General features: G+C 58.1%; 1 protein-coding gene across 1 annotated transcript in view; it reads left to right on the top strand.

Moving 5' to 3' along the window:
* EFNB1 (ephrin B1) overlaps positions 1-4,660 on the top strand; it is a 51,426-nt gene extending 46,766 nt beyond the window's left edge. Inside the window, exon 5 of the mRNA XM_062006321.1 lies at positions 285-4,660. Within this exon, the coding sequence (XP_061862305.1) occupies positions 285-673 (389 nt within the window). The 3' untranslated portion in view covers positions 674-4,660. The remainder of the gene's footprint in view (positions 1-284) is intronic.
* Positions 4,661-24,554: the final 19,894 nt, after the last annotated feature.

The raw sequence follows: 24,554 nt of genomic DNA, 5'->3' as shown, positions 1-24,554 counted from the left end.
GGGCTCCAGGTATCAGAGCATCCCAGTCTGTTGCAGAGAGCGAGGGCTGATGGGGTCTGGGCTGGGCTGCTCTAGGACGTGAGCAGTGCTCTGCTCCATTGACCAGGAGCTGGGTGTGGAGTAGGGGGAGGGCCTGTGGTTCCTCCTCTGCAGCTGCCCAGGGTTCCTGCTTGCCCTGTCCCAGTGCCTGCAGGCAGGGCTGAGAGGGATGTGTGGGGCAGACTGGGGTGGGAAGGGCTCTGATGCCGGGGTCTGACACCCCTCTCCCCAACCTTGTGTTGCAGGCTCCGTCAACCAGGATGGCCAGGAGACCCAAGGCCCCAGCGACGGCTTCTTGAGCTCCAAGGTGGCCGTTTTCGCGGCCATCGGCGCCGGCTGCGTCATCTTCATCCTCATCATCATCTTCCTCGTCGTCCTCCTGATCAAGATCCGCAAGCGGCACCGGAAGCACACGCAGCAGCGAGCTGCAGCCTTGTCCCTCAGCACCTTGGCCAGCCCGAAATGCAGCGGGAACGCGGGCTCGGAGCCCAGCGACATCATCATCCCCTTACGGACTACAGAGAACAACTACTGCCCGCACTATGAGAAGGTGAGCGGGGACTACGGGCACCCCGTCTACATCGTCCAGGAGATGCCCCCCCAGAGCCCAGCCAACATTTACTACAAGGTGTGAGGAGCAGCCTGGGCAAAGCCGCCGATGCAGGAGCAGGGGAGCGCCGAGCGCGGGGGGAACGGCCACCCCCGGCTTGTCCCCACGGGTGCCCCGGCGCCGGGAGGAAGCGAAACGACCCCCCCGGCGCGGCGCGGGGAGCGCCAGGGTCCGGCGCCGGAGAGCGGGGCGGATGGATGGCTCACTCGCACGCTCCCTCCCCCCTCCCCTTTGTATTTAGTTTTGTAGTTCTCAGCTTTTGTAATCCCGAGACTCAAGGGTGAGCCTTCAGCGTCCTCCTCCTCTTCTTCGGCAGACTGCGGCCGGCTGGGGGGGTGGGCGCCGTGCCTTTCCATGCCGGCTCGGACACCGCCGGCAAACCCGGACACTCCACCTCCCGTTTTGGTTTTTGGGGGTTCCCCTGTGCCGTCCCCACCTGCGGCCTCGCGCCAGGTGCCCGTGTGCCCAAGCGCCGGGGAGCAGCAAGCAGCCGCGGCGGGAGGAGGAGGATGCTGCTGCCTGGGTGCCAAGATGCAGACGACTGTGCGGGGAGGAAGCTGCCAAACCCCATTTACTACTACTACTATTATTATTATTATAATTATTTTAATGTTTTTGTACCGTTTTGGTTTGTGGGGCTGGCGGGAGGGACCCGCTGCTCGCCCCTCGCCTCCCCCCCCGGCGCCCGTCCCACCGGCCGCGGGGCACAGCCCCCGCTCCCAGCGCTGCCCTTGGGAACTTTTGTGTTCGTAGCTGTTGACTCTTGTTTTAGTCTCTTTATAAAAAGAAAGAAAGAAAACAACCCCACACCCCGCGGGTATTGCTGTGTGTAGCACGTGTGCAGTGTTCGGTGCGGGCACTCCTCCCCCTGCCCCACTCCCCAACACCCCCGAGGGTGCAGGGAAGAGCCTTTGCTGAGGATTTCCATCGGGCTGGGGCTGAGCCTGCTGGAAGGGAAGCAGGGGGCAGTGGGAGAGGGCAGGAGGCCAGGGGGGTGGCTGCAGTCCCCCTGGTCCCTGCCTCCGGCCAGTGATGCTGCGGGAGGCTGTCCTTGGAGAGGAAAAGTGGAAAACAAGCGCTCCGCAGCCAGTGCCGGGGGCAGCTGGGGGTGCTGGGAGAAGGGCAGTGCTGGGGCTGGCAGCCCTCACCGTCCTTGGCTGGGCTGGGAGCAGAGACCAAAGCCTGGCCTCCCACCTGGCTCATGGGGATGGCCCAGGGCTCCTCTGCTGAGCCCCCAACCTTGCTCTGCCCTGATCTCCTTCCCAAAACTGGAAGGGGTTGAGCCTTGGGCTCTTCTGGTGGGATCTTGACCAGCTTCCTCCTCCCGAGAGCACCCGCCAGCCCGGCGGCTGATGCTGGTGAGCGCAGTGGGGCCAGTGGTGCTTTGCCACTCGCCTGTCCTGGGGCTGTCCCCCTCCTTCCTCGGGCTGTCCCTCTCCTTCCTCGCTTTCTTTTCCTTTCAGAAGTAGCTGCTTTTGCTCAGGGAGCAAGCGTGGGCTGAGCAGTTTGGGGTGGCACGAGGCTGCCTGGCCTGGTTCGTCCTCGCCTGTCCCCAGGGCCCCAAAACTCACATTAGGAAGTGCCCAAAGAGCGAGAGAGCTGCTCTGCAGAAGTGCCTTGAGGAGGAGCGGGCAGGGGGGCAGGAGGGGCAGAGCAGGAGCAGCGGGCCTGTCCCGCTGTGTCACGTTGCTGGTTGGGTTTTTTTCGGAGGCAGGAGTTTGGGCTGAGCCAGCTCTGCCCCTGCCCTCAGCATCCCGAGGTGAGGAGGGCTTCCAGGGCCCTCAATGGGCTACTGCCCTGGGGAGAGAAGAGACACAGTGGCTGCTGCCCCCAGCCCAGCCCTTCTCTCCGCTCGCCTGGCCTCTGGAAGCACCTTTCAGTCCCCCTTTCCCCCATGGCATCGTGCCAGCACTGCCCACCCCGGGCTGCTGTTGGCGGGCCGGGACCCCCCATCCCTGCTGGGGTCTGCTCGCAGAACTCACAGAAAGTTGTGTCTTAAAGGAAATCCCCCTTTCCCTCACCAGTGCCCTCTTCCTGCCATCTGCAAACCCAGGGCTCCGACGGCGAGGTGGCAGCGAAGGCGGCTCACGGCCGGGGACGATGGGGGGCTCGGTTCTGGGAAGGAGCCTGTGCGTGGGTCGTACCACCAGCAGGGCGAGGGTGCTGGGTGGCCTCCTCAGCTCCCCTCCCGCTGCTGGGGGCGGCTGAGAAACCTTGTAAATACGTGAAGAAAGGGTGAAATCTGGACTCTTGGGTTTTGCTGAGCGCCTGGGGCTGCTGGGTCCCGGAGCAGAGCGTGTCCCTCCCGGAGCAGAGCGTGTCCCTTCGGCTCTGTCACTGAAACATTGAAGTTTGGTTGGTTTTTTTTCCTCTTTTTTTTTTTTTTGGCTTTTCCCCTCTTTTTTGGGTTTTGTTTGTGTAAATACTAGTCTTTTTTGGAAGAAATAATGTAAAGATGTTTTGTATAAACTCTGAATTATTTTCTGGTTGCTTTTTCTTAGAAAAAAAAAAACAAATGAGAACTAAAAAAAAAAAGAAAAAAAAAAAGGAAAAAAGACGAAATTGTAACGAGGAGAACGGGTGTGAACCATTGTCACAGAGGCTCGGCCCCGAGCTGCCCCCGGGGCTGTGCTGGCATGCAGGAAGGGGGGAGGGATGCTGCGGGTGGCCCCCCGGGGCAGCCGGGGCTGTGTAATGCAGAGTGAGCCAGGCCCCAAGCAGAGAGCAAGGCCGGGAGCGGGGCTGGTGATGCCCCTCGCTGCTGGCACAGCCCCGGCGCTCCCGGCACGGTCAGACCCGGCTCCTTCCCGGTGACGTTCTGGCTGTGCTGGGTCTGGGCAGAGCTTTCAGCCCCGGCCTGAGCACGGGCAAGAGACTTGGTAACACAAGGTGAGCGGAAGGAGCATCAAATTGATCTCCTTTGCTACGTTGAACCAAAAAAACCCCAAACCTCAGGATGCAGAACTCCAAGCAGCATCCCGAGCCCCCGATGTGCTTTCCCAGCCCTGGGGAGCTGCTCCTCTCGCAATTCCCTTTCCCCAGCTGTCCCCATTTCCCAGTTGCCAGCCACAGGCGCTCTGTAGCCCGTTCTCTGCTTGGTGCCGGGGCTGGGGATGGCTGCTGTTCCGCAGTGCCCGTGGGCAGTGCCGGGGGCCATGCCCATCAAAGCCATCTCCGGTATCACCAGCACCTGGCACTTCCTCGGGAGGCAGCTGGGACCGCCTTGTGCTCCCAGTTGCTCACAGGAGCAGGGTGGTTGTCGGTGAATCTGCATTATATCAGCAGAGGGTGAGGGGGGCTGCCCTGGGGGGGTTTGGAGGTGCTGGAGTGAGGCTGCTCCTCCCTCCCTCCTTGGCTCCTGGCTCGGAGCCCTGCTGCACGCCAGCACACCCACATTTCAGAGCCGTGACCACGTCTCCATCCCACGGCCTGCGTCCGCACCCTCGCCACGGTCCCACGTCCCCGGAGAGGTGGATGAGGGTGGGAAATCCCTGTGCGATCAACCAGCCGCGGGGCTGCTGCCCCTGCCCGCTACCCTCCCCAGGGCTGCCAGATCCTCCCTGCCCATCCTGCACTGCCATTAGCCCAGAGGCGGGTTTGGACCCGGAGCCCAGCGCAGGGCCCGAGGGCCAGGAGCTGCCGGGGGATGCGGGGCTCCGGCCATGGCACAGAAGGTGCTGGTTCCCTCCGTGCCAGGAGCTCCGGGGAGGCTGCTGCAGGGCACGTCCCGCCCCGGGGCTCGGCGGTCCCGCGCTGGTTGATCATCCCCGGCTCCCGCTGGGGCTCCGGCGGTGCCGGGCACCGGGGTCCCCTCGGCCGCGCTTCCCGGTGCCGCAGACTTTCGTTTCTTTGTGTCATGTTCCTCTTTTTGCTTCCTTTCGCCTTCTCCCCAGCTCTCCCGCCCAGTAGCATATCATCGGCATCGGTAACCAGCTCTGTGGCAGCTGAACTCCATGGAGCCGTGATGGAACCTGATATATTGTTAAATAAAAGGGTTTTTTTCCTATGGAAGCCTGGCTGTCTCCCGTGTGCTTTTTTGCTGCCACAGGTTGTCTCTTGAAACCGCAGCCTGGTCCAAAGGGATCTGGGAGAAGCTGGCTCACAGGTTTCCCTGCCGGAGAGAGCTACTGTGTTGAGTTTGCTTGGGTTTGGCTTGGTTTGCTTTGGTTGGGTTTGGTTTGGTTGGGTTTGGTTAGGTTTGGTTTGGTTTGGTTTGATTTGGTTGGGTTTGGTTTGGTTGGGTTGGGTTTGGTTTGGTTTGGTTTGATTTGATTTGGTTTGGTTGGGTTTAGTTGGGTTTGGTTAAGTTTGGTTTGATTTGGTTGGGTTTGGTTGGGTTTGGTTAGGTTTGGTTTGGTTGGGTTTGGTTTGGTTTGGTCAGTGTGGAACGTTTGTCCAATACTTGCAGCCTCCCCACAGCCCCAGCGACTCAGTGGGCTTTGACCTGGGCACGGGTGGGTATGGTCGGGCTCAGTGATCCTCAAGCTCTTTTCCAACCTAAACGGTGCCGTGGTGCTGTCCTGGCAGCTGGAGGCTCCCCAGAGGCCACCAGCCCCCCTGGGCTCCTGGGAGCAGAGCTGCTGGCCCATGGGGAGCTCACGGGGCTGCTGCTGCACAGGGGAACGGCAGAGCCTGGCGGGAGCTGGTTCTGGATGGCACAGGACAGCCCCGTTCAGCCCATCTCACGACTGGCGCTCGTTTCCTCATTCCTCAGCGTACCTTCCTTTGGTGAGTTATTAAAAAGCCATTTTAGGAAAGGGGGTGGTGATAAATCCTTAACAGGTGGTGCTTTCACCAGTTCCAAACTGGGCTGCACCGGTCCTGCGCCTGCCTCTCAGGACCAGCTGTCCCTGTGTGCACCGCGGCTCCTGCCGAGCGCTGAGGAGAGGGGGGCGGGTGGGAAGCGCTGGCTGGGTGCTGGGACACGGCGCTCAGCCTGAAGCCCTGTTTCTGACCTTGGAATCATAGAATCACTGAAGCTGGGAAAGCTGTGGAGCTGAGGTGCTGAGGGCCATCCAGCGTGGTGGGTGCTGGGTCACTGCAGGGGTCTGTGAAGGGGTGGCTCTGGTTTGTGGGATCTCAGAGGGAAAATGAGGCCGAGGCACCAGGAGAGGGTGGAGGATGAGCTGCTGCTTGGCCAACATCAGGAGTGAGAGACAAGGTGGGCTGAGGAGATGAAATGCAGCGGGCTGCTTCGGGGGTGCTGGGGCACAGCCTGAGCCGCAGGGACCGTGCCAAGACGTCTGCAGGAGCAAGCAGGGGCTGCTTGGGATCGGGGTCGGGGGGGGAGTGGGCCTTGGGGTGTGACAGACGTGCTTATATGTGGTTTGCTGGTTTGAAAATCCTTCTCCTCTGCATGCTTTGATCCCAGTGTGAATTAAATAATGCTTTTAATTTTAAACAGCTTTGCTGGTCCCTGATGCCCAAAGGGTAAAACTGTAAGTGCCAAACTTGCTCGGACCTGCCAGAGAGAGAGAAAAGTGCTTCAGCAGGTTCCTGTAACAGCACCCGGCTGGGGAGCGGGGGCCTGGCAGGTTCCCCCAGCCCTGGGGCTGCTCAGGGACCCGGCACAGGCTCAGGGACCCCCACAGCAGGGCCTGGCAGGGCCCTGGAGATCTGCCCCTGCCCCTGTGTGCCGAGGGGGTCCCATGGGTACCACAGAGCCGCATCATCCCCCTCCCTCCTGCTCACATTCTGATGCATGGCCCTGCACAGGCACCCATGGCTGGTGCTTGTGAGCATCCCTGGGCTCAACTGTGGTGGGGAGGGGACATGGAGCTGTGGGGAGCAGTGCCCACGGGGAGCAGTGCCCATGGGGAGCAGTGTCCATGGGGACACAGGAGCCGATGGCAGCCGTGTCTCTGCTCCAAAGGGGTTGGTGGGATCTCAGCCAGGAGCCTCCAGGTCTGGAAAGTTCATGAAAGGTGTGAAGCTGCTGATGCTCTTGGATGCCCATCAGGACTGGAGAAATGATGTTAATTGTTTAGCAAGAGGAGAGGCTTCTGTCAAGTTTATTAACTCACGCACTGGGGTGTGAGGCGGCTGCCAGTCGGCTGAGCCGGTGGCTTTGGGATGGCTGAGTGCTGGTGGCACCACGGGCCAGCAGCGTGGCCAGGGCAGCAGCCACCTGTGCCATGGGAGGAGCAGCACCAGTATAACCCACTTAAACTCTGGGAAGCTCAACTCACCGTGGCACTGGGTGATCAATGACAGACCTGCAGCGCTCCCAGTGCTGTTTACAGATGAGGCCTGAGTGGAGAGGGGACACAGGGCTGCTGTGGGGCCCGGGCTGAGCCCTGGCGCAGGGAGTGCAGGGCAGGAGCAGCTGGGGCAGAGTGGAGAGGTGTCCAGGGGCTGTCAGCTGTGGGAGAGCTGCGTGCTCAGGGCACAGCTCAGCACTGGGGCTGCAGCATCCCCTCTGCCACTCCTGCAGCATCCGCTCTCCCTCCACACAGCCCCAGCAGCCTGTGCTGAGCCTGAGCTCAGCAGGCTCATAACACACAGTGATGTGAGAGCAAAGGCTTCCCGGGCCACCTCTGGCCTCGTGGCCACAGGCTCACATACCAGCGGGCCCATGTAACCTGGCAGCAGCCTCCCTGAATGGGAAGCAGACCGCAGAGTGAGGCTTGATGCTTTTCAGATGTGTTTGGTGTATTCTGATCCCTCCATTTGTGTAGGTGCCTCCCGAGGATGGCCCAACTCATCCTGGCGAGCGGGGGTGCAAGCAAGGGGGAGAGGCAGCACTGGGGCTTTGCAGGGTGCCCTCACAGCTGCACCTGCCCTCCCAGCTCATCTTCAACCTGCAATTTCACCTCCATTGGAGCCCTGGATCTTCCACCTTCCTGCAAGGCCCTGAGCAACTGGTGCCTCCAGCCCCCATTGCCTTGGGTCTGGGCTGCACCGAGGGTCAGCAGGGCAGCACAGCCCCAGTTCTCATGGCTGCTCCAAGTTCCCTCTGTGTTATCTCACCTCATGGTCCTCCTTTGCCACAGCCCCTTCCAGACACAGCCGCCCTTCCCAGCTCGCTCAGCCTCCTCCAACGGGAGCACCCGAAAAGCCCCTCCTGCAGGAGCCCGTGCAACAGCAATCCCTTTGAATGAACCTCGTCTGGGGCAGCTGCTGCAATGAGGATTGGGAGGTTTACCCTTGTTTTCCCTGTGGCTGGGGATGCCAAGGCAGCGTGTTGGGGTGCAGCGCTTGCTCCGTGTTCACGCGCAGCACCATCCTTCCTGGCAGCACAGCCGCCTGTGCCCCAGGCAGAGCGAATCTGGGGCAGCAGCAGCAACAGCCCAGGCTGCACACAAAGGGCCGGCAGCTTTCTGTACCTCAGAGCAGCTGATCTCAAGTGCTCTCAGAAAGGCTTCACGTGCTGCCAAGGATTTCTGCTCTCCGCTGGCAGGCCCAGAGCCAGGATGATGGCTGCAGCCATGTTCCCCTGGCAGAGCTTCCAGCAGCCCAGAACAGCCCTTCCCTGGGCACAGCCCAGTGGGGAGGGCAGAGCCAGGCAGGGGGGCCAGCATCAGCCCCCCGGATTGGCAGCAAGGAGAGGTGCAGCAGGGCTGAGCAAGGCAGCACACATTCAGAAGGGTGCTGGAAAGCTGGGGGGAGAGGAGGGAGAGGGTTTTCTTCCAGCAGGATGAGGCTGGGCGAAACGGGAGCTTTGGGACAAACCCAGCAGGTTTTCATTCGTTAGAAAGGAACAAATACAAGTATCACTCCAGCAAACGTGAATTAATTAGGTGCAAGGTTTTAATGTTCCTGAAACACAACCCTTGGCCAGGCTCCCTGGCTGCTGCAGGGGCTGAGGGGAAGTGGAGTGGCTTTTGCTTTTTCTCGCCTTGAGGGAGGATGGGGGGTAAAACGTGAAACGTGGGTGCTGGGCCACCCCTGAGCTGGAGGGCTGCTGCCTCTGCCAGCCTGGGACCCCACAGTCCCGCCCACACGTGGCAGCAGCCGTGGTGGGGAGCCGAGGGCACAGCATGGGGCAGAACAGTGCTGGAAGCCGTGGGCTTTGCTCTCCCAAGAAGAGACGTCTCATGGTGTGCCCACAGCACCCAGCAGAGGGTTTGGGCCATTACCTGTGGGCAGCCCCAAGTCGCCCTGGTGTGGCCTCGGCCGATGCCCCACTCGCTGCACATGCCGGGGCTGTGCCAGGGCTGTGGGACTTTGCAGGATCGCAGCTCCTCTCCCTGTGTTGCTTTTTGCTGGGTCTAAATGAAAAAGCAGCTCGTAAGGGAGATGTGTGACCAGCTCTGGCATCCTGCTGCTGAATGGAACAAGGTGTCAGCTGTGAATTACGTCCTTAAGCGGCTGTGGAGGAACCTCGAGACTGGAGCACGGAGGGGGCTGAGCCATGAAGCTGGAGCTGTGCAATGAGGGAAGAGGTTTTCCAGGGGATGGATGGGAAGGGCTGAGCCTCATCCCAGTGGCACAAGGCAGCTCTGGGCAGGCAGAGGGCTGTGTGGGTCCTGCTGCTGCCCCCTGGCTCTGCCCATCCCCCTCCCCATTCCAGCCGCTCCCACCTCCCGCCAGCCCACGGCCACAGCCTCACCAAAGCCTGACGCCTCTCCTCATCCTTCCCAGACTTCCAACAATGACCCGGGTGCCTGCTGGGCTTTGCCGCTGGTGGAGGCCGGCAGTGGGGCTGGAAAGGCGATCCTCTGCCACAGCCACGGCCCAACAAAGCCCCACTGTGTGCGGCGGCCGCGCTGCCCAGCACCGGGCAGCGGGAAACCAATCCCAGGCTGGGCTGAAAGGGTTAATGAATGCTGATTCTTGCAAACATCACCACTCTCCTTACCCAAACTAATAAGAGTGATAATTAGCTCTTAATAAAAGGGGAAGATGAGCCCTGCTGTCCCTGGCAGCAATGTTGAGCGGGGCCAAGGGACCGGTGTCTGTGGGGTGTGTGGTGCCCAGAGCAGCCGAGAGCTGGGCCTCATCCTGCACCCCGAGGAAACACCCAAGTACTGAGCATCTTGTTTGCAGCTCAAGCAAAGGCAGCGAAGCCTGAGGGGCTGGAAGATGGGTTTGTTCCCATCTGTGGGGTTTATGTGCTACCAGAGTCAATTTTGCATCTTCCCCCGTGGTCCCAGCTTCTGAAGGTGGGTTTGTGGGAGCAGGACCCCGTGCAGGCTGAGAGGGGCTGCAGGGCTGTTCACCCTCCCAGAGGTGCAGTTTGGGTCCTGGCAGCCCCATTATTCAGCTGGGGATGGGGTGGGGGGCTCAGCAGCAGCCATAAAGAGCTTCCAGGAAGTGTGGTGGGTTTCACAGTGAGATGCTTTTGCCCGTGCCCCACGCTGCTCCTGCTCCTCCTTCCGGTGCTGCAGGGCGGGGAGGGGCTGAGGACCCACACCGAATGCTGCCGTGGCGGCTGTGAATAGGAGAGAAAGGGCCTTTCAGGGAGTGCAGCCATGCAGGCAGTGCGGCCGGGGCCCCGAGCGGCGCGGGCAGCGAGGTGGGCACTGGCCCATGCCCCCCCACCCCTGCGCTGTGGCTGGATGCACAGAGAGGGGGGTCTGTGAGCCCCAGGAGGAATGAGATGTGCAGGGCGAGGGAAGATGGAGGCCCATGACCTGCAGCTGCCACAGGACAGACGAGTGCTTTGCAGCATCCATCAGCACCAGGGCTGTGAGGTGGCCCTGCTGCATCCTCCTGCAGCATCGCTGCTTCTCAGCCTCCTCCTGGCTCTAGCAGTGGCACAAAGGTGCCCAAAACCCATTGAAAAAGCCACCAAGGCTGAGCACTTTGGGGACCCCCCCCCAGTGCTGCAGCATCACATGCTGTGGGTGAGATGCTGGTGCTTGTCCAGATGAGCTTCGCTTCACCCGGTCTCCAGAGCCAGGACCAGGCATCCAGGACTGGCCCCAGCATCTCCCCATCATCCCAGAGGTGCTGAGGCAGCGGGAGTGTCTCTGTGGGCCCTGGATTCACCCTCCACACCTGCAAAGCAACTGTGGGTGAAAGGATCCTTCTGCCTCCTACTTTTCCCTCTCCAGCCAGTGGGTTTTCAGAGGAACACTTTGCTGTATAAATCCCACCTATCACAGCTCCCCACCAGCCCCCCCCCCACCCTGCCATGCTCCCTCCTGTGAGGAGCCCACCCTGGGCTGGTGCTGGGGCTCCCTCACCCCGTTCCCCTCTCGCATGGGGGATGATGGAAGCGGTTTCGCTGCAGCCGCTTTTGTTCCTGGCAGAGCGGGGTGAAACATTTCCGACGGGCGCTTTGCTCGACAGAAATATGCAGAGTTGGACTGGCCTGGGCTATTCATACATTCTGGGTTCCTGGCCAAAATTGGGGGTTTTTTAAAACTACAAAACGTCTTACTTTGGCATTTTTAAAGTGTTTTGCTTTGTCATTTGGAGCCGGAGCTGGGACATCAGCTTGAGCTCTGTGGGTTGCTGTTTGAAAGGTAGCTCTCCCCCAGATAAACTTTGCTTCTCCTTGGGCTGTATTTAATGCACACTTTGTTTGTTTACCCTCGTGGAGACGATGGCGTTTGCTTTTGTGGTGTTTCTTGTTTGCTCAAAACGATTTGGGTCTTGTTATTATTTGGTTGCTGAAGGAAACCCCAAAGTGGTTCTTTTCCCAGTTACTGCTGCAGTGGGTTTTCCTCCCGTGAGGGTTCCTGCAGACAGCTCCTTCTTGGGGTGCTTGGTTGGTTTTTAGTGGGTCGTGGGACTCTTGTCCTCTGTGGTGGTAGAGCTCCCAGCCCCTCTGGAGAAGCAGTGGGAGCCTGCCCTCACCCCCCAGGGTGATCAGGGGGCTTGGGGTGCGCAGCATTTTGCCCCCACCATATGTGAAACCCCCTGGCAGTGAAGCTGGCAAGGGAGGTGATGGGGGTGATGGGGATGAGGGTCCCTGGGGATGTGTTCCGCTACCCTGACAACTCAGTCCCTCTCCCTGGGGAGCTCCCCAGCGCCCCCCTTCCCACCCTGGTGCCCTGGGGCCTGGAAGGTGGCAGGGCAGGTGCTGGGTGACGCTCCATGGAGAGCGAATGAGGGGCTCCTGTGTGAGCTGAACCCACTGCCCTCTCCTGCGTGGGTGCTACATGATGGAGGCACACGGGAGGGCTTCCCACAGACAGGTCACCAAGGGCTGTGCATCCTCCCGAGCTGCTGCTTCGCTTTCTGCTCCTCTCCCTGGGGGTTTCCATGAGGATGCAGTGATGGGCACTGAAGGATGCTCTGCCGGTCACTGCCCTTGCGGACTGGGAGTACCTGAGCCATGACTGATGAAGAGGATGGTGGAGGAGGAAGCTCTGCCTATGTCTGGCTTACACAAGCCCCTTTGCACCCGCTCCCAACAGCCTCATCAGCCCAGCACCTCCGCGGCACTTCCCAGCATCTCCGGGCCGGCTGCATCCCCTGGGACCGGCTCCGCTGGTGTGACAGGCGTGAACGCTGGAGCAGGGACATGGCTACGTGCCCTCATTCTTCACAGTGGCCTCTGTGTGCAACTTTTAATTGCTTTTGTGCTGTGTGTGGCAAGCCCAGCTGCCCAGGCTCCGCGGCGCCAGCGGGAACCAGCTTTTCCTCGCTATTGTTAGCGCTGACAGTGCACCGGGACCGTCCCAAGAGGCCCCGTAGCCAGAGATCAGCCCCTTGGATTGGGGTGCCTGGGTACAGGGCAGAGATGCCTCCGAGTCACCCCAGGTGCAGGAGAGCGTGTACAGCCCTTCCCATCCTCCCTGCACCCCCTTCTGCTCTCCCCTAGCCCCAGGCTGCCGGCGGGGGCTGAGCGGGTGATGCAGGAGCTGGAGCAGGGCATGAGGTGCTCACGGCCAGCTGAAGATCTCCAACACCTGGACAGAGCTGTCTGAGCTGCAGGCATAAAATATTAATTGGAGGGAGCAGCACAGCTCCATCCTGCTGGCCCAGGGACAAGCCATCAGCTGTCAGGGGACAGAAATGCAGAGAGAAGGGGATGGGGGTGCTGGATGTCCCCACGGATCTCCTCATCCCTGGCCTCCAAATGCTCACACCTGGGGTGAGGCTGCAGTTCCTTCCAGGAGGAGCAGGAGCTCCTGCAGCTCTCAGCAGCCTCCTTGGCTGGCAGCTCGGCCACCTGGAAGGCGACAGGAGTCAGCCTGGTTTGGAGCAGGTTGGATCCCTTCTCTCCTGTCATCTTGGATGTACATTGTTACTGCAGCTCCCGCCGGCTCTGGCCTGGCCCTTGGCTGCTGTGTGAGGGAACGTTCACAAGTGCTGAGACAAGAGAATAAAAATACAATTGTTCCCCTCTGCAGTGCACGTTGGCTGCTGAGCTGATGTAAGAGCTTCTTTGTGCTGAGTCGGGAGCAACACGAGCTCTGCTGTCCCCCAGGCCTGGAGCCGCTGTGCCCGCTGGATGCGGGTGCATTGTGCCCGGCGAAGGGGAAGAGGCAGGAACCTGGGCTGGTGGCAGAGCTGGCGCCTTCCCCTGCTGACTTACACCTCAGCATGGAGGGTTCTCATCCCTGACACCTTTAATTTGCACAAATCGGGACAATCGTGAAATAAAAGCAGCAAAGCACACGAGTGTGTGACACCAGCGATGGCTGCGGCTGTCCCTGGAGCTCTGCCACCGATTCAGTCCCCAAAAACAGGTCCCACCATCCTTATTCCTTCTTCCCTTGCTCAGAGCCAGCGAGGCCTGTGCCTGCCTGTGTGGCTGCCAGCAGCAGGCAGCCCTCACGGAGGGATGGTGGCTCTGGTCATGCTGGGATGGTGGCTCTGCTGACACTGGGATGGTGGCTCTGGGCATCCATGCTGTCCCCATCAGCCCGTGCCCCTGGCTCGGTGCTGCTGCGGTGCCTGTGGCGCTGGGGTGTGGGTTCAGCTCCGTTCCAGGCAGCAGGAGCCTCTGCTGAGGCCAGGGACCGTGTGACTTACCATGGGCCATGATTTGCCATCGTGTAACCGGCACGAGCAGCACTGCCCTCACCCTCGGGCCCGCGGCCGCTTTAGTGACCTACTTTTAATGCAGGGACTGAGGTAAATCAGAGGCAGCAAGGGCCTGGGAGAGGTTTGTTTGGCCTTTCTGGGTGTTTTTCCTCCAGCTTGGGCAGTGCATCTGGGAGCTCCCTTCGCTCTCGGGGGCTCTTTAAACCCTGCTCCTTGAAAGGCTCCCCCAGAACAGCTTCTCTCCATCTCTTTATTGCTGTGATTAAGCTCCTCTCCCCACCCGTGTATCAAATCCAGCTGCAGAGCTGAAGAGATTCTTGGCAGGAGACTGAAGACAGAAACAATACTTCAAGTGGAGAAGGGGGGGTGAGGGCCAGAGCTCTTCCTAAAGCCCTGGAGATCTGTGGGGCTTCATTAAGGGGATTTTTGCAGCCTATGGTCAGAAAATCCTTCAACTTTGTAGCTATAAAAAGCAAGTTTCTATAATCAGTTCTGCCCAGGCACATGGACGTGACTGTTTCGTGGCTGGCACCTCGGCTGCAGGGGCCTGGGGATCCCCTGGGCCACGTTGCCCTGTTCCCAGGATGCTCTCACAGCATGGCCCTGGGAACTTCCCTCTGCCTCAGCTCTGTCCCTGCTGGGTCCTGAGGAAACACTTTGAGTGAGTAGGGAGAAGGTGTATGGGGGAACACTGAGGACACAGTCACCCCTGCACCAGTCCCCACTTATTGCCCAGCAGTTTGCTCCATCTCTGCTGCTCAGTGTCCCTGGGATGCTGAGGGCACCCAAAGACCCCGGACACAGAACCACAGAAGCATAGAAATGTTTTGGTTCGAAAAGACCATGAAGATTAACCTCACTCTGCCCAGCCCACCACTAACCCACAGCCCTCAGCACCTCAGCTCCACGGCTTTGGGATCCCTCCAGGGCTGGGGTCTCCCCCAGCTCCCTGGGCAGCCTGGCACAGGGGCTGACAACCCTCTCAGGGAGTAAGTTCTTCCCTATCTCCAGGTGTGTTGGTTTGGGAGAGCATGGGTTCCCCAGCTGCTGAGGTGAGGTCCTGACTCCTGTGCTGGGCTCTGCAGGGGCTACAGGAGCCTTCCAGGCCTCAGGGCTGCAGGTTGTTAGCAGTTGGGTGAGAGGCAGGAGGGGGTAATTAAAAGCAATCAGTAGGTGGAGTGAGGAGGATCTTTGTCAGTGGTTACCCATCGTTGCAGGACATGGCTGGAGAAGGGAGGAGTGGAGCTGCTGTGGCTGCTAAAGAGCCCAGGATAGAAAGGTACCTGGAAAAAATACAAGCCAGGAAGGTTTATGACTGCAGTGACAGAAATGGTGGCCAGGCCAGCAGGATGGCACATCCTTCTTGGGGTGCCTGTGTACTGGTGCTAAGCCCCTGTCTGCCTGGAGAAGGTTTTTGTATGGTGCTGGAGGAATGGGGAGCTGGGGAGGGAGAATCCAGGGCATGTGCAGCCTGTTTGGAGGTGAGGCTGCCTCAGGCGAGAGGCAAGAGCAGACCCAGTGCAGGAATGAATGTGAGAAAAGCAGACTTTGCTCTGGGTGGGGAATCACCGAGGGATTAAAGGTTTAATAAGATCAGAGGGACAAAGCAATAATTAGCCTAAATTATGCTGTAATTTAGGAAATTAAAAACAAAGCCTCTAATGTTGGAGTAATAACTATGCCAGCAAACAAGGGGAAGAGCTGAGGAGCCAAGGGGGATGGGACAACCTGGGACAAGGGAATCTGTGGAATAGCCAGTGCTCAGAGCCAGGAGGAGGGATCGAGGAGCAGGGGGAGAGAAGGAAGCTAGGCTTGGCTGGGGCTCAGCCCTGGGGGCTCCTGGGTGTGCTGGGCACACACAGGCTGGGGCAGCCCTTGCCTCTGCCCCCCTGCCTGAGAGCAGTGGGTACCTGGCTGGTGGTAGGGCTGTGGCCCAGCCTCAGCTCCTGGTGGGGGCTGGTGCTGCTTTTCATGGAGTCACAGAATCGTTTCAGTTGGAAAAGTCCTTAAAGCTGCTGAAGTCCCGGGGTGAGCCCTCCCCTCACCCTGCCCAGCCCAGAACTAACCCATGGCCCCCAGCTCCACAGCTTTAGGATCACTTCAGGGCTGGGCACTCCCTGGGCAGCCTGGCACAGGGGCTGACACCCCTCTCAGGGAAAAAGCTCTTCCTCAGCTTCCATCTCAACCTGCCCTGGGACAACTTGAGCCCGTTTCCTTTAGCCCTTCCAGCACCATGGGGACCCCAGTGCTGCACTTCTTCTCCCTCCTTCCATCAGCCGTGTGGTGCGTCCCCTCTGAACCCCAGTTTTGGGGAGCTGCTGGTCCCTGACTCTGTGCCCAGGATGTACCATCCTCCAAGGGCCAAGCTGCCAGGGAGACTCAGTGCCAGTGTTTGCCATGACCCCAGCCTCAGGGCTGTCCAGGAACATGGAGGATCACCTCACCAAGGCAGGGAGCTAAGGAAGCTGGCAGCAGCATTTTCAGTAGTGCTGGAGAACTTGCCTGGAGAGACAATCAGCTCAGACCCCAAGCCTTAGCTCATTACAATAACATCAAGATTAAATGGGATATAGAAACATCTGTCCTAAAGCTCCTTAAAGGATCCGAACAGATGTAACAAAAATAGATTTACATTTAATTTATTAAGTTTTTCCTCCCTCAACATTTCAGATAATTTGATTTTTTTTTTTAATGGTGTTTTATCTCTGCCTGGGCCTCCCCAGCTACTGCTCCCTCCCCTGTTAACCCCTGAGCCTCAATTCTGCAACCCAGTCATGAGGAAAAGACCCGTTTTGGGGGACTGGGGGCAATGAACTGGTTGTTCTGGGTCTGCTCACGTTTGGATTGAATGTCCACTTCCAAATGAGATGAATCTGAAGAACTAGGGCAGTGTGATGTGCAGAGCAGCTCTGGATCTGGCCTTGCTCAGACTTGGCTGCTGAAGGCTGATGCCTGTGGCTGAAAGAGCTGATTTCAAGCTCTGTACCCACTGCATCTGCTGCAGGGCAAGAGATGGAAAGAGGGTGCTTTGTCCAGCCCCACCAAAGGGAGGGATTAGGGGAGGAAACACCGAGGAGGGAGACAAACCGTTTACCTTAAGTCGTAGCATCAGCACAAGATCTAATGGTTGTAAATCAGAGAAGAATTAATTTAGGCTCAAAATGAGGAAAAGCTGAGAGGTGAAAGCCTGGAGCAGTCTCTGGGGAGGAGAATGTGCTGCCTGGGGACCAGGGCCCTGCCTGGATCCAGGAGGGAGCTCAGCAAGTTTGTGGGTGAACATTTAACCCACCAAACATGGGGAAGTTCAAGAGGAATTTGAGTGTCTAAAGTGTTTCCTTTGAGGTCCCTCTTTGTGCTTTGACACCATTTGTAGCTCACTGGTTGCTGGTATTCCTACAGGCACGTGGCTGATGATTACAGGATGCTGCTTTGGACTGTATTTGCTGAGGTGCTGGAGGGCTCGGGCATAGGGAACCGCGGAATAACACCCTTCAGAGTCTCTCCTGCTTTCCCTTTCCTTCACTACCCAGGCTGCATTTTCCACTTTATTTTCTTTGTCTCTTCCTTCCCCCTTCCCCTTGCTCTCCAGCCTTTTTGCTTATCTGTCGTTCCACTCCCTGCCTTGGGGAGGTAATTCTGCCCAGAGGTCCCACACATCCATCACAGGCAGAGCCGTTCTCCCAGGCCCTTTGATGGGTCTCCTTCTGCTGGAGGATCTGCCAAGTAAATTGCTTGGATGGGAAATGAGCACCTGGGCTCATTAGGGCCCAATCTAGGAGACTGTAATTATCTGCCTGCCAGGTATCGGGGTGTGAGACCCAGCGGGAGAGCAGCTCTGGCTGATGGGCTCCGGCGGCAGCGGGTGCCTGTGCTGGGGCAGGGGATGCTCTCAGGGATGGGTGCAGCCTGAGGGACATGCCACAGGAGGGAATTCACCAGCTGATGCAGGAGCCTGACGTGTGTCCCATGTGGATCCTCCTTGCTGAGAGGATGGTTGGGGTTTTCAGCAGCCCCTTTCACTGCAGAGCCCTGCAGAAAGAGGGTTTTCCAGCTTGCACAGGCCTGGAGTGGGTTGTCTGTCCTGTCTCTCCACTCCTTCTTCCCGTATGCTTTCCAAACAGCTCTTCTCAGCCTCTGGAGAGGAGGACGGTCAGGGCATGCTTCCTGGCCAGAGACGGGCTTTTGTCCTTCCTGGTCCTGCAGCTGGCCATGGGGAAACAGGAGGAGGTTCTTATCTCTCACAGCTGTTATCAAATGACAGGCTTTTCTGCTGAGTGTTTCTTTCTCTCCTTAATGAGGGCTGCTAAAAGGCTGCCAGGCTGTGGTGGGGCTGCTTGCTCTCTCCTGCTCCTTTAGCAAGGGTTTCAGGAGCATCTCCTGTGTTGTGTAGAGCCGACCCTCGGCTCCTCTGGCTGGGGAAAGCAGCGGCACAATGTGCCATCAGGATGGCTTGGGGCCAGCTTCCTCCCCAGCACAGGTTTTAGTCCCGTTTCTAGCCCCTCTGCCACAGACTCCATCTCCCAAACCCACCCTGGCACGTCTCAGTCCCTGCTCAGCCTCTGGTCCCCTGTCCTCTCCGAGCGTGGGCTCGCCGGGGTTATTGGAACCTGCCTTCCCAAGAGCTGCTGGGCACGTGAGCACCAGCCTGTCCCCTGGGAACACTCTCAGGCCACTGGCTCATTTTAACCAAATCTGACAGGTCTCTCGAGCACGTCATTCCAGCAAGTTTCCAGCGAGCCGATGCATGATAGCGAGGCAGCTCCCCGGTGGGAAGCTCCAGCGCTGAGGAAAACGTCAAGAGGGGTTTGAGGGCAGAGCTGCTGTTTCAAAGCGGGGAAGGAGCTGTGAGGAGATGGATCTGCTGCACCCCATGATCTGAGAGGGCTGCTCCGGGGCCACCTGTGAGGTAGGAATTGAAAAGGGGTCTTTGGATGGAGACAAAGGGTCTCAGCTTTCCCGCAGCTCCCTGCAGCCCCCCCTTCCTCGCAGCTCCCTGCCCGTCTGTCAGCTCCTCTGCCCTGGCCAAGGCGTTCTTCAGCACCAGCCTATTCCTCGGTGATGAAACGGCCACTCAGCCGCTGCTGGGCGAGAGACAGTGACCTTGTGTCTCCCCTCTCAGTCTCCTGAAACAGCAGCTGAAAGATGGGGACAAGGTCAGCGGCTCCTGCCGGTACGTTTATTGCCGAGGAGGGGTGAGAGCTCGTCTCCAGGCTCAGCTGTCAGTGCTGGCAGGGATGCTCTCAGGGATGCTACAGGAGCATCTGCACCTCCCCAGCTTGCGGGGTGCTGATAGGGTGAGGGAGAGCAGTGCTTCCTTGCAAGGAGATGGGTTGATTTGGGATGGAGGGCTGGGTAAACGTTTACTCCCCTCCATCCATCTGTCTTCCTGTGCTTTTCTCCACCCTACAGCTCGTGGCAGAGAGATGGGGCACCATGGCTGTGGCAGGCAGCACCCATTGCCCAGGGCAGTGTGGGATACCACGGTGGGTGCAGCAAGGCCTGACCCACCCCTGTGGGTCTGTCCTCATCCTTCTTCCTCTGCATCACATCGACATGATCTCAGTCGTTCCTCCCCTGCGGGCATGGGTGGATAATCTGCCCGGGAAGTGGGGCAGCTGCGGTGGGCGAGTGCTGGGCGGCTGATTCAGCGGGGCTGGGACTGATTCAGCCAGGCTAGGGGTGCTGCCTGCATTTTGAGCCATTCCCTTCTTGTTAGAAAGAAAGGTATGTGTGGGGTTCTTTTGGTTTTATACCCATTTAAAGCTGGCTGCTGTATTCCCCTGAGCCCAGAGCATCGCTGGCTCCCTGGAGAACAGGTCTGGCACGGGGTCTTGGGCAAAGCAAAGGTCTGGTGCTGGCAGGGCTGGTCTTGCTGCACACATCCCCAGCTGCACCCCTACATGTCACAGCACAGGGGTGTCCTCTGTGGGACCCCCAGTCCCCAGCCACCTCTGTCACACACAGCCAGGTATGGACATCACCCTGATGGGGCCTCAGGGACAAAAACCCCCTGTTTGCAATAAAATCCCACTTCAGAATGTTGCCACAACTCCTGTGATAAAAAAAGAACTCGCCTGCCTGCGAGAGTTTTAAATCCATCACCAGGAGATTAAATTCTAAAGGGATTTCAGCTTTCAGTATAAACAGCAGATTCTTAAGTACCTCTTCATTTTCTGCGTTTAGGAAAGACACAGAAAAGCCTCAAATCCTCCCAAATCCCTCAGCATCACTGTAGCCCTCAGCAGTGCTGGGAGGAGGGTTGTGGCTGGGCTCAGGGCTGCGTTTCCTACCTGGCTCCACAGGGAACGGGAGGAGGGGAAGGTCTCGGGACCAAGGTGTGTCAGGAATACCTGGAATGTTCTGGCTGTGTTGGGAGCTGGCTGTCTGGAGTGGGGCAGAGGGGAAAGTGTTGGGAAAGCTGCTGGTGAGGAGGGAGTGCGGATGCAGAGGCCGTCACGGAGGATCCTCATGGGGTGGGGAAGGTGTGGGGCTGCCGCTGATGCGGCTGGAAGTTTCCCGTGAGCTGTGCACATCCCAGACGAGGCCGGCGTGACGATGCCTTGATGAGACAGCAGCCTGCAGTCAAATTCCTGCTCAGCCTCTTTGTCTTGCCCTGGGTGCGGACCCGAGTCGGGAAGCGAGGCACGGGGCGTGCCGCACCCCGCTGTCTGCGGTGCCTTCCCCCGACAACCCGCTTTCATCTCATCCACCCCCAGCTACGCTCTCATGGCCGCTGGTGGGTGGGTTGATGGGCTCGACACCTCCTGCCACAGCCTCGGAGGAGGTGAGATGCCAGACATTCCCCCCCGGGCCAAGGTGAGCCCGGCTGGCTCATATCTCCTGAGTCACCCCCCGCCTGGCAGCAGCAAGGGCAGAGCTGGCAGCGGCACCGTGCTGGCACGGGCTGCTCCTGCCAGTATGGGAATGGGGCACATCTGGAAGCAAGGACTGCTGTCTTGTGCCTGGGCAACACAGATGTTCCCTCCCTGGCCACTGGTGCTGAGGGATGTGGGCTGGTTCAGTGATGGGCTTGGCAGTGTGAGGTGAGTGGTTGGACTCAATGAGCACAAGGTCTTCTCCAACGGTAACGATTCTGTGATTCTCTCAGCTCCTCTCTCGACGTCTCAGAAACATCCCGGTTGAATTTAGTTCTTTTCTTTTACAAAATCTGTCTTACAAGTCGGGGCTGGGCTTTTGGTTTGGGTTTTTTTCTGCAGCAGGTCTCCAGGGGCTCACTCACGGCACCCACCTCGTCCTGTGCGGCCAAGACGCTCCCTGTCTGTGTGTTGGCTGCTCCAGTGATTCCACTGGCAGCAGAAGCCAATGTGGAGACTTGGGGTTCCCTTGAATTTTAGGAAGTGAGGGACTTCTGGTCTTTCTTCTCACCTTTGCCTGCCAAAAGCCCCCACCCCTGCCTTGCTGCGCACCGGAGCTGCCCACAGTGCTGGGGCTCCCAGACCGTGAGGACTTAACGGAAATGTTGCTTTGAAGGTGATTTCTCCTTTATTAAAAAAACCCAAACAAAGCAACGTAGTTCTGTATGAAAATAGCCTGAGCCATGAAAGGAGAACCACCTGAATGCTAAAAGCTTGCTCTCAACTCCTGTTTTTTTCTCCCCTGTGTAGCTTGTTCTGCACGTTTGCCATGAACAGAGCCACAAAGCACAACTGTTGGATCACGTAAAATCCTGCTGAAGTGGCCAGAGCCCAAGGCAGAGATACCCCTGAGCCACTTTACCACAGATGCCTCAGCTTCCCAAGGCACATCTCAGGCTGGACCTACCAGGCACTTGTGCCTGAGCCCAGTGCTGCCCAGAGAGATGGGGAGTGAGGAGGAGAAGCTGAGCCCTGTGGCTCACTGCCCCTTCAACCTCCTGGCCAGTGGGCAACGGGATCTGTCTGTGGAGGCCAGGGAAAACTCTTCTTCTCATGGAGAAGCTGAACTTCGTGCTGCTGGAAGGGGGATTTGCAATTGAAGTTGGGTCCTTGGCTGCCCCACCTCCGGCACACTCAGGCTGCCGGGAGAACGTTGGGCCCTGCTCCCTTTGTCTTGCACCGAGGGTGAAATGGTGCTGAAGCGACAATCCCATGTCTGTAAGCAGCAAAAATAGCGAGTGGATGTCATGGAAGCTGTTTGCAATCAGCCTGCACGCTGGAGTCGATGCACATGAAACGTATTGTGAGCAATTATGAAGAGTGAACAAATTAGTAAAGAATCAGAGTCTGTTCGTGAACAATCCACAAGCAGGAAGAAAGAAAGAAAGAAAGAAAAAGGGCAAAATGCTTTGAATAAGTTGTTTGCTATAAATAGTTTGCCCGGTTTGGAGAGCTGGTGACAAACACAGCGGAGGGAAGACGAGGATAATACATCCCGAAATGTACTTTGTTCATTTATTTGACAAGTGTAGCTAAGTTTTAATTATTTATGATTATACTCCATAATGTGCTAGCACATGTTCTGAGGAATACTTTAGCTTCAGTAATCCGAGCCCTCGCTCCAGCACTGTCCAGGCTGTGAAATCCCCGTGGCTCAGCGGGAGCAGAGGGACCTTCCACGTGGGACTCGGCGCGGGGCAGAGCCAGTGCCCCCGTGTCTGTGCCCCAGGGAAGGACCGGCCTTGTTGGAACACAGCGAGTCGCCAACCTGACAGCCAGCCTTTAATCTCTGTCACTTCGCCTGTCAAACCCCAGAAGTGCTGAATTATTAAGTCTAAAGTTCCAAAATAAACTCTCACTCAGAAGATTATTTCCATATAATTTGAAATTTCCTGCTCTAATAACTCCTGTCTCTTGCCCTAATCCTGTTTGGGGAGGCTGAGCGTGGTGCTGGGCCGGAGCAGAGCCCCCGGGGTGGGCTCACCTTCCCCTCCCCTCCCCAGCCAAAGCTCCATCTCCCAAACTGCTGACGGCTTAATTATTGTGCGGGGTAATTAGCGCGAGGAACCAGCCTGAGTCCTCTCCAAACTCATTTCACTGAGGAAATCAACCCGATCCCTCCCCGAGGGCTCCGCTGCCAAACTTCATTGCAGAGCCTCGAACAGAAACGCTCTTTGCTGTTTCAGAGGGGCAGAAGCCACGAGCTGGGGATCGGCCCGTGGGGTCAGCGGTGCCTCTGCCTGGCTGCCTGTGTCCCCTGCCTCGGGCAGCCCCTGGCACACACCGTGACACACTGGGGGACGGGGTCTGGGTGGGCACCCTGCCTTTCCTGCTCCAGTAGCCCACATCTCACCCAGGGATACCCCAAAGGCTGGGGTGAAAGAGCCCCTGGGGTGGGCGGGAGGTGGGTGCTGCTGGCAGTGGGTGGGCACAGGGAAGGATTGGATGCAGACAAAGCTGTTTTTCACCATGAGAAGGAAAAACTCCGCCTTTGCTCCCCAGATTATATATATCTGTGTGTTTTTCCCCCTGCAGTAACTGGAGAATAGAAATAAAATACTGAATTATTAACTCTAATTACCCCCAGAATTACTTCAATAACAGCGCAATTTCACAGACGGCTGCTGCGAAGACAATATGCAGGATAAAAGGAGGCAGAGAATCCACTTCCACCACAGGAATGTTTGCAATTTATTATTTTCACATTAGCCCTTCTTTTCTTTTTGTTCAGCTTCCTCATCTTTTCCTTAGTGGTGGTCAAATTTCAAACGCTCCAAAGCATCATCCCGACGTGTGGCTGCACCTCAGGAGAGTCCTGAGCCCTTGGAGCCGCAGAGCTGGGCTGGAGATTGCACAGGAACCGACTTGTTTGGGAGATGCAGGGATGGAGCTGCATGGATGGAGCTACAGGGATGCTCCTGCACTGCATCCTCCTCTCCTCTGCTGCCCATCCATCCTGACAGCACTGGCAGCTCCTGGCTGCATGGGGACACGCTGAGAGCAATAGTTCTCAGCCTGATGCTTCACTTTTCCTACCTTTATTTGCAAATCCAGAACTGCTCCTGTTTAATACCAATTTGCATGTTCCAAAGGATGCTGTGTTGGTCCCCTCCTCCCTCTCTGCAGGTGTAGCTGGTTTATTTGTAGTGGCTTTCTGCATTTGTGTGGGGACTATGAAGTTTTTCAACAACCAGAAAACTCTCAGAACTTGAAAAGAAGAGATGTGCAACTGGGAAAAGGTCTCCTGGCTCTTGTGGTCTGGCCTCAACAGCAGCCCCAGGGCTAGAGCAGCCTTTCTCCTCCCTGGCACATCCTTTGCCAGTCCCTTTGTCCACACTGCTCACGTCTCAGATGGCACTGGGGCTGTCTGACCCCTGTCTGGGGGGTTTGAAGTGCGTGCTCTTGCTCCCAGCCCAGCTCACCATCAGATTCCAGGGCACAAGCAGAGCCTGGCATGGCAGAGATGCTTGAGCCCCATGTGCAGGTTAATCCAGAGCAATTTGTGCTCTGCTGCTCTGCTCTATACCTGAACTGCAGCTCAGGGCCGTGTCCTGCAGCTTCTCACAAGCACTAAATCAAAGGGGGCTCCTGGAAGGGGGAAGGGGCAGCGGGGGGAAGAGAGGGGGAAAAAATGCACTTTACGCTGGAATGTGACCAGCCTGGGTAACTCAAACCAGAAGTCAGCCAGTGGCAAGCAGGCAGCTGGCAAGCAGCCTGCCGTGCTGGCATGGCCACAGGACTGACCTGCCAACAGCCTCTCAGAGCTGGGTGAAAAGAGAAAAAAGAAACCCAGACCAAAACCCATGCTGACTTGGAGAACAGCATCACTTTCTGCTCGGTGCAGGTGGCCCTGGGGCAGTGAGCTCGGTGTGTGTTCCAGGGACAAGGACACAGAGCTGGCTGGTTGGGTGGGTTTTGGGGTGGGAAGGTGATGGGTGCTGGATGAGGGTCACAGAGGGGCAAGCCAGATTCTCAGCCCTGGGGCTACCTGCACACACCCTGTCAGAGCCCTGGAGGCCAGTGGTCGGATGGAGAGTGAGAGACTTGAACATCTTTCTCATGAGGAAAGGCTGTGGGACCTTGGGCTGTTCAGCCTGGAGAAGAGAAGGCTGAGGAGGGATCTCAGCAACACTTATAAGTACATA

The sequence above is a fragment of the Colius striatus genome, chromosome 13 (assembly GCF_028858725.1).
Source record: "Colius striatus isolate bColStr4 chromosome 13, bColStr4.1.hap1, whole genome shotgun sequence".
NCBI lineage: Eukaryota > Metazoa > Chordata > Aves > Coliiformes > Coliidae > Colius > Colius striatus.
Note: the sequence above shows the minus strand (reverse complement) of the source record. Positions and strands in the feature narration are given on the sequence as shown.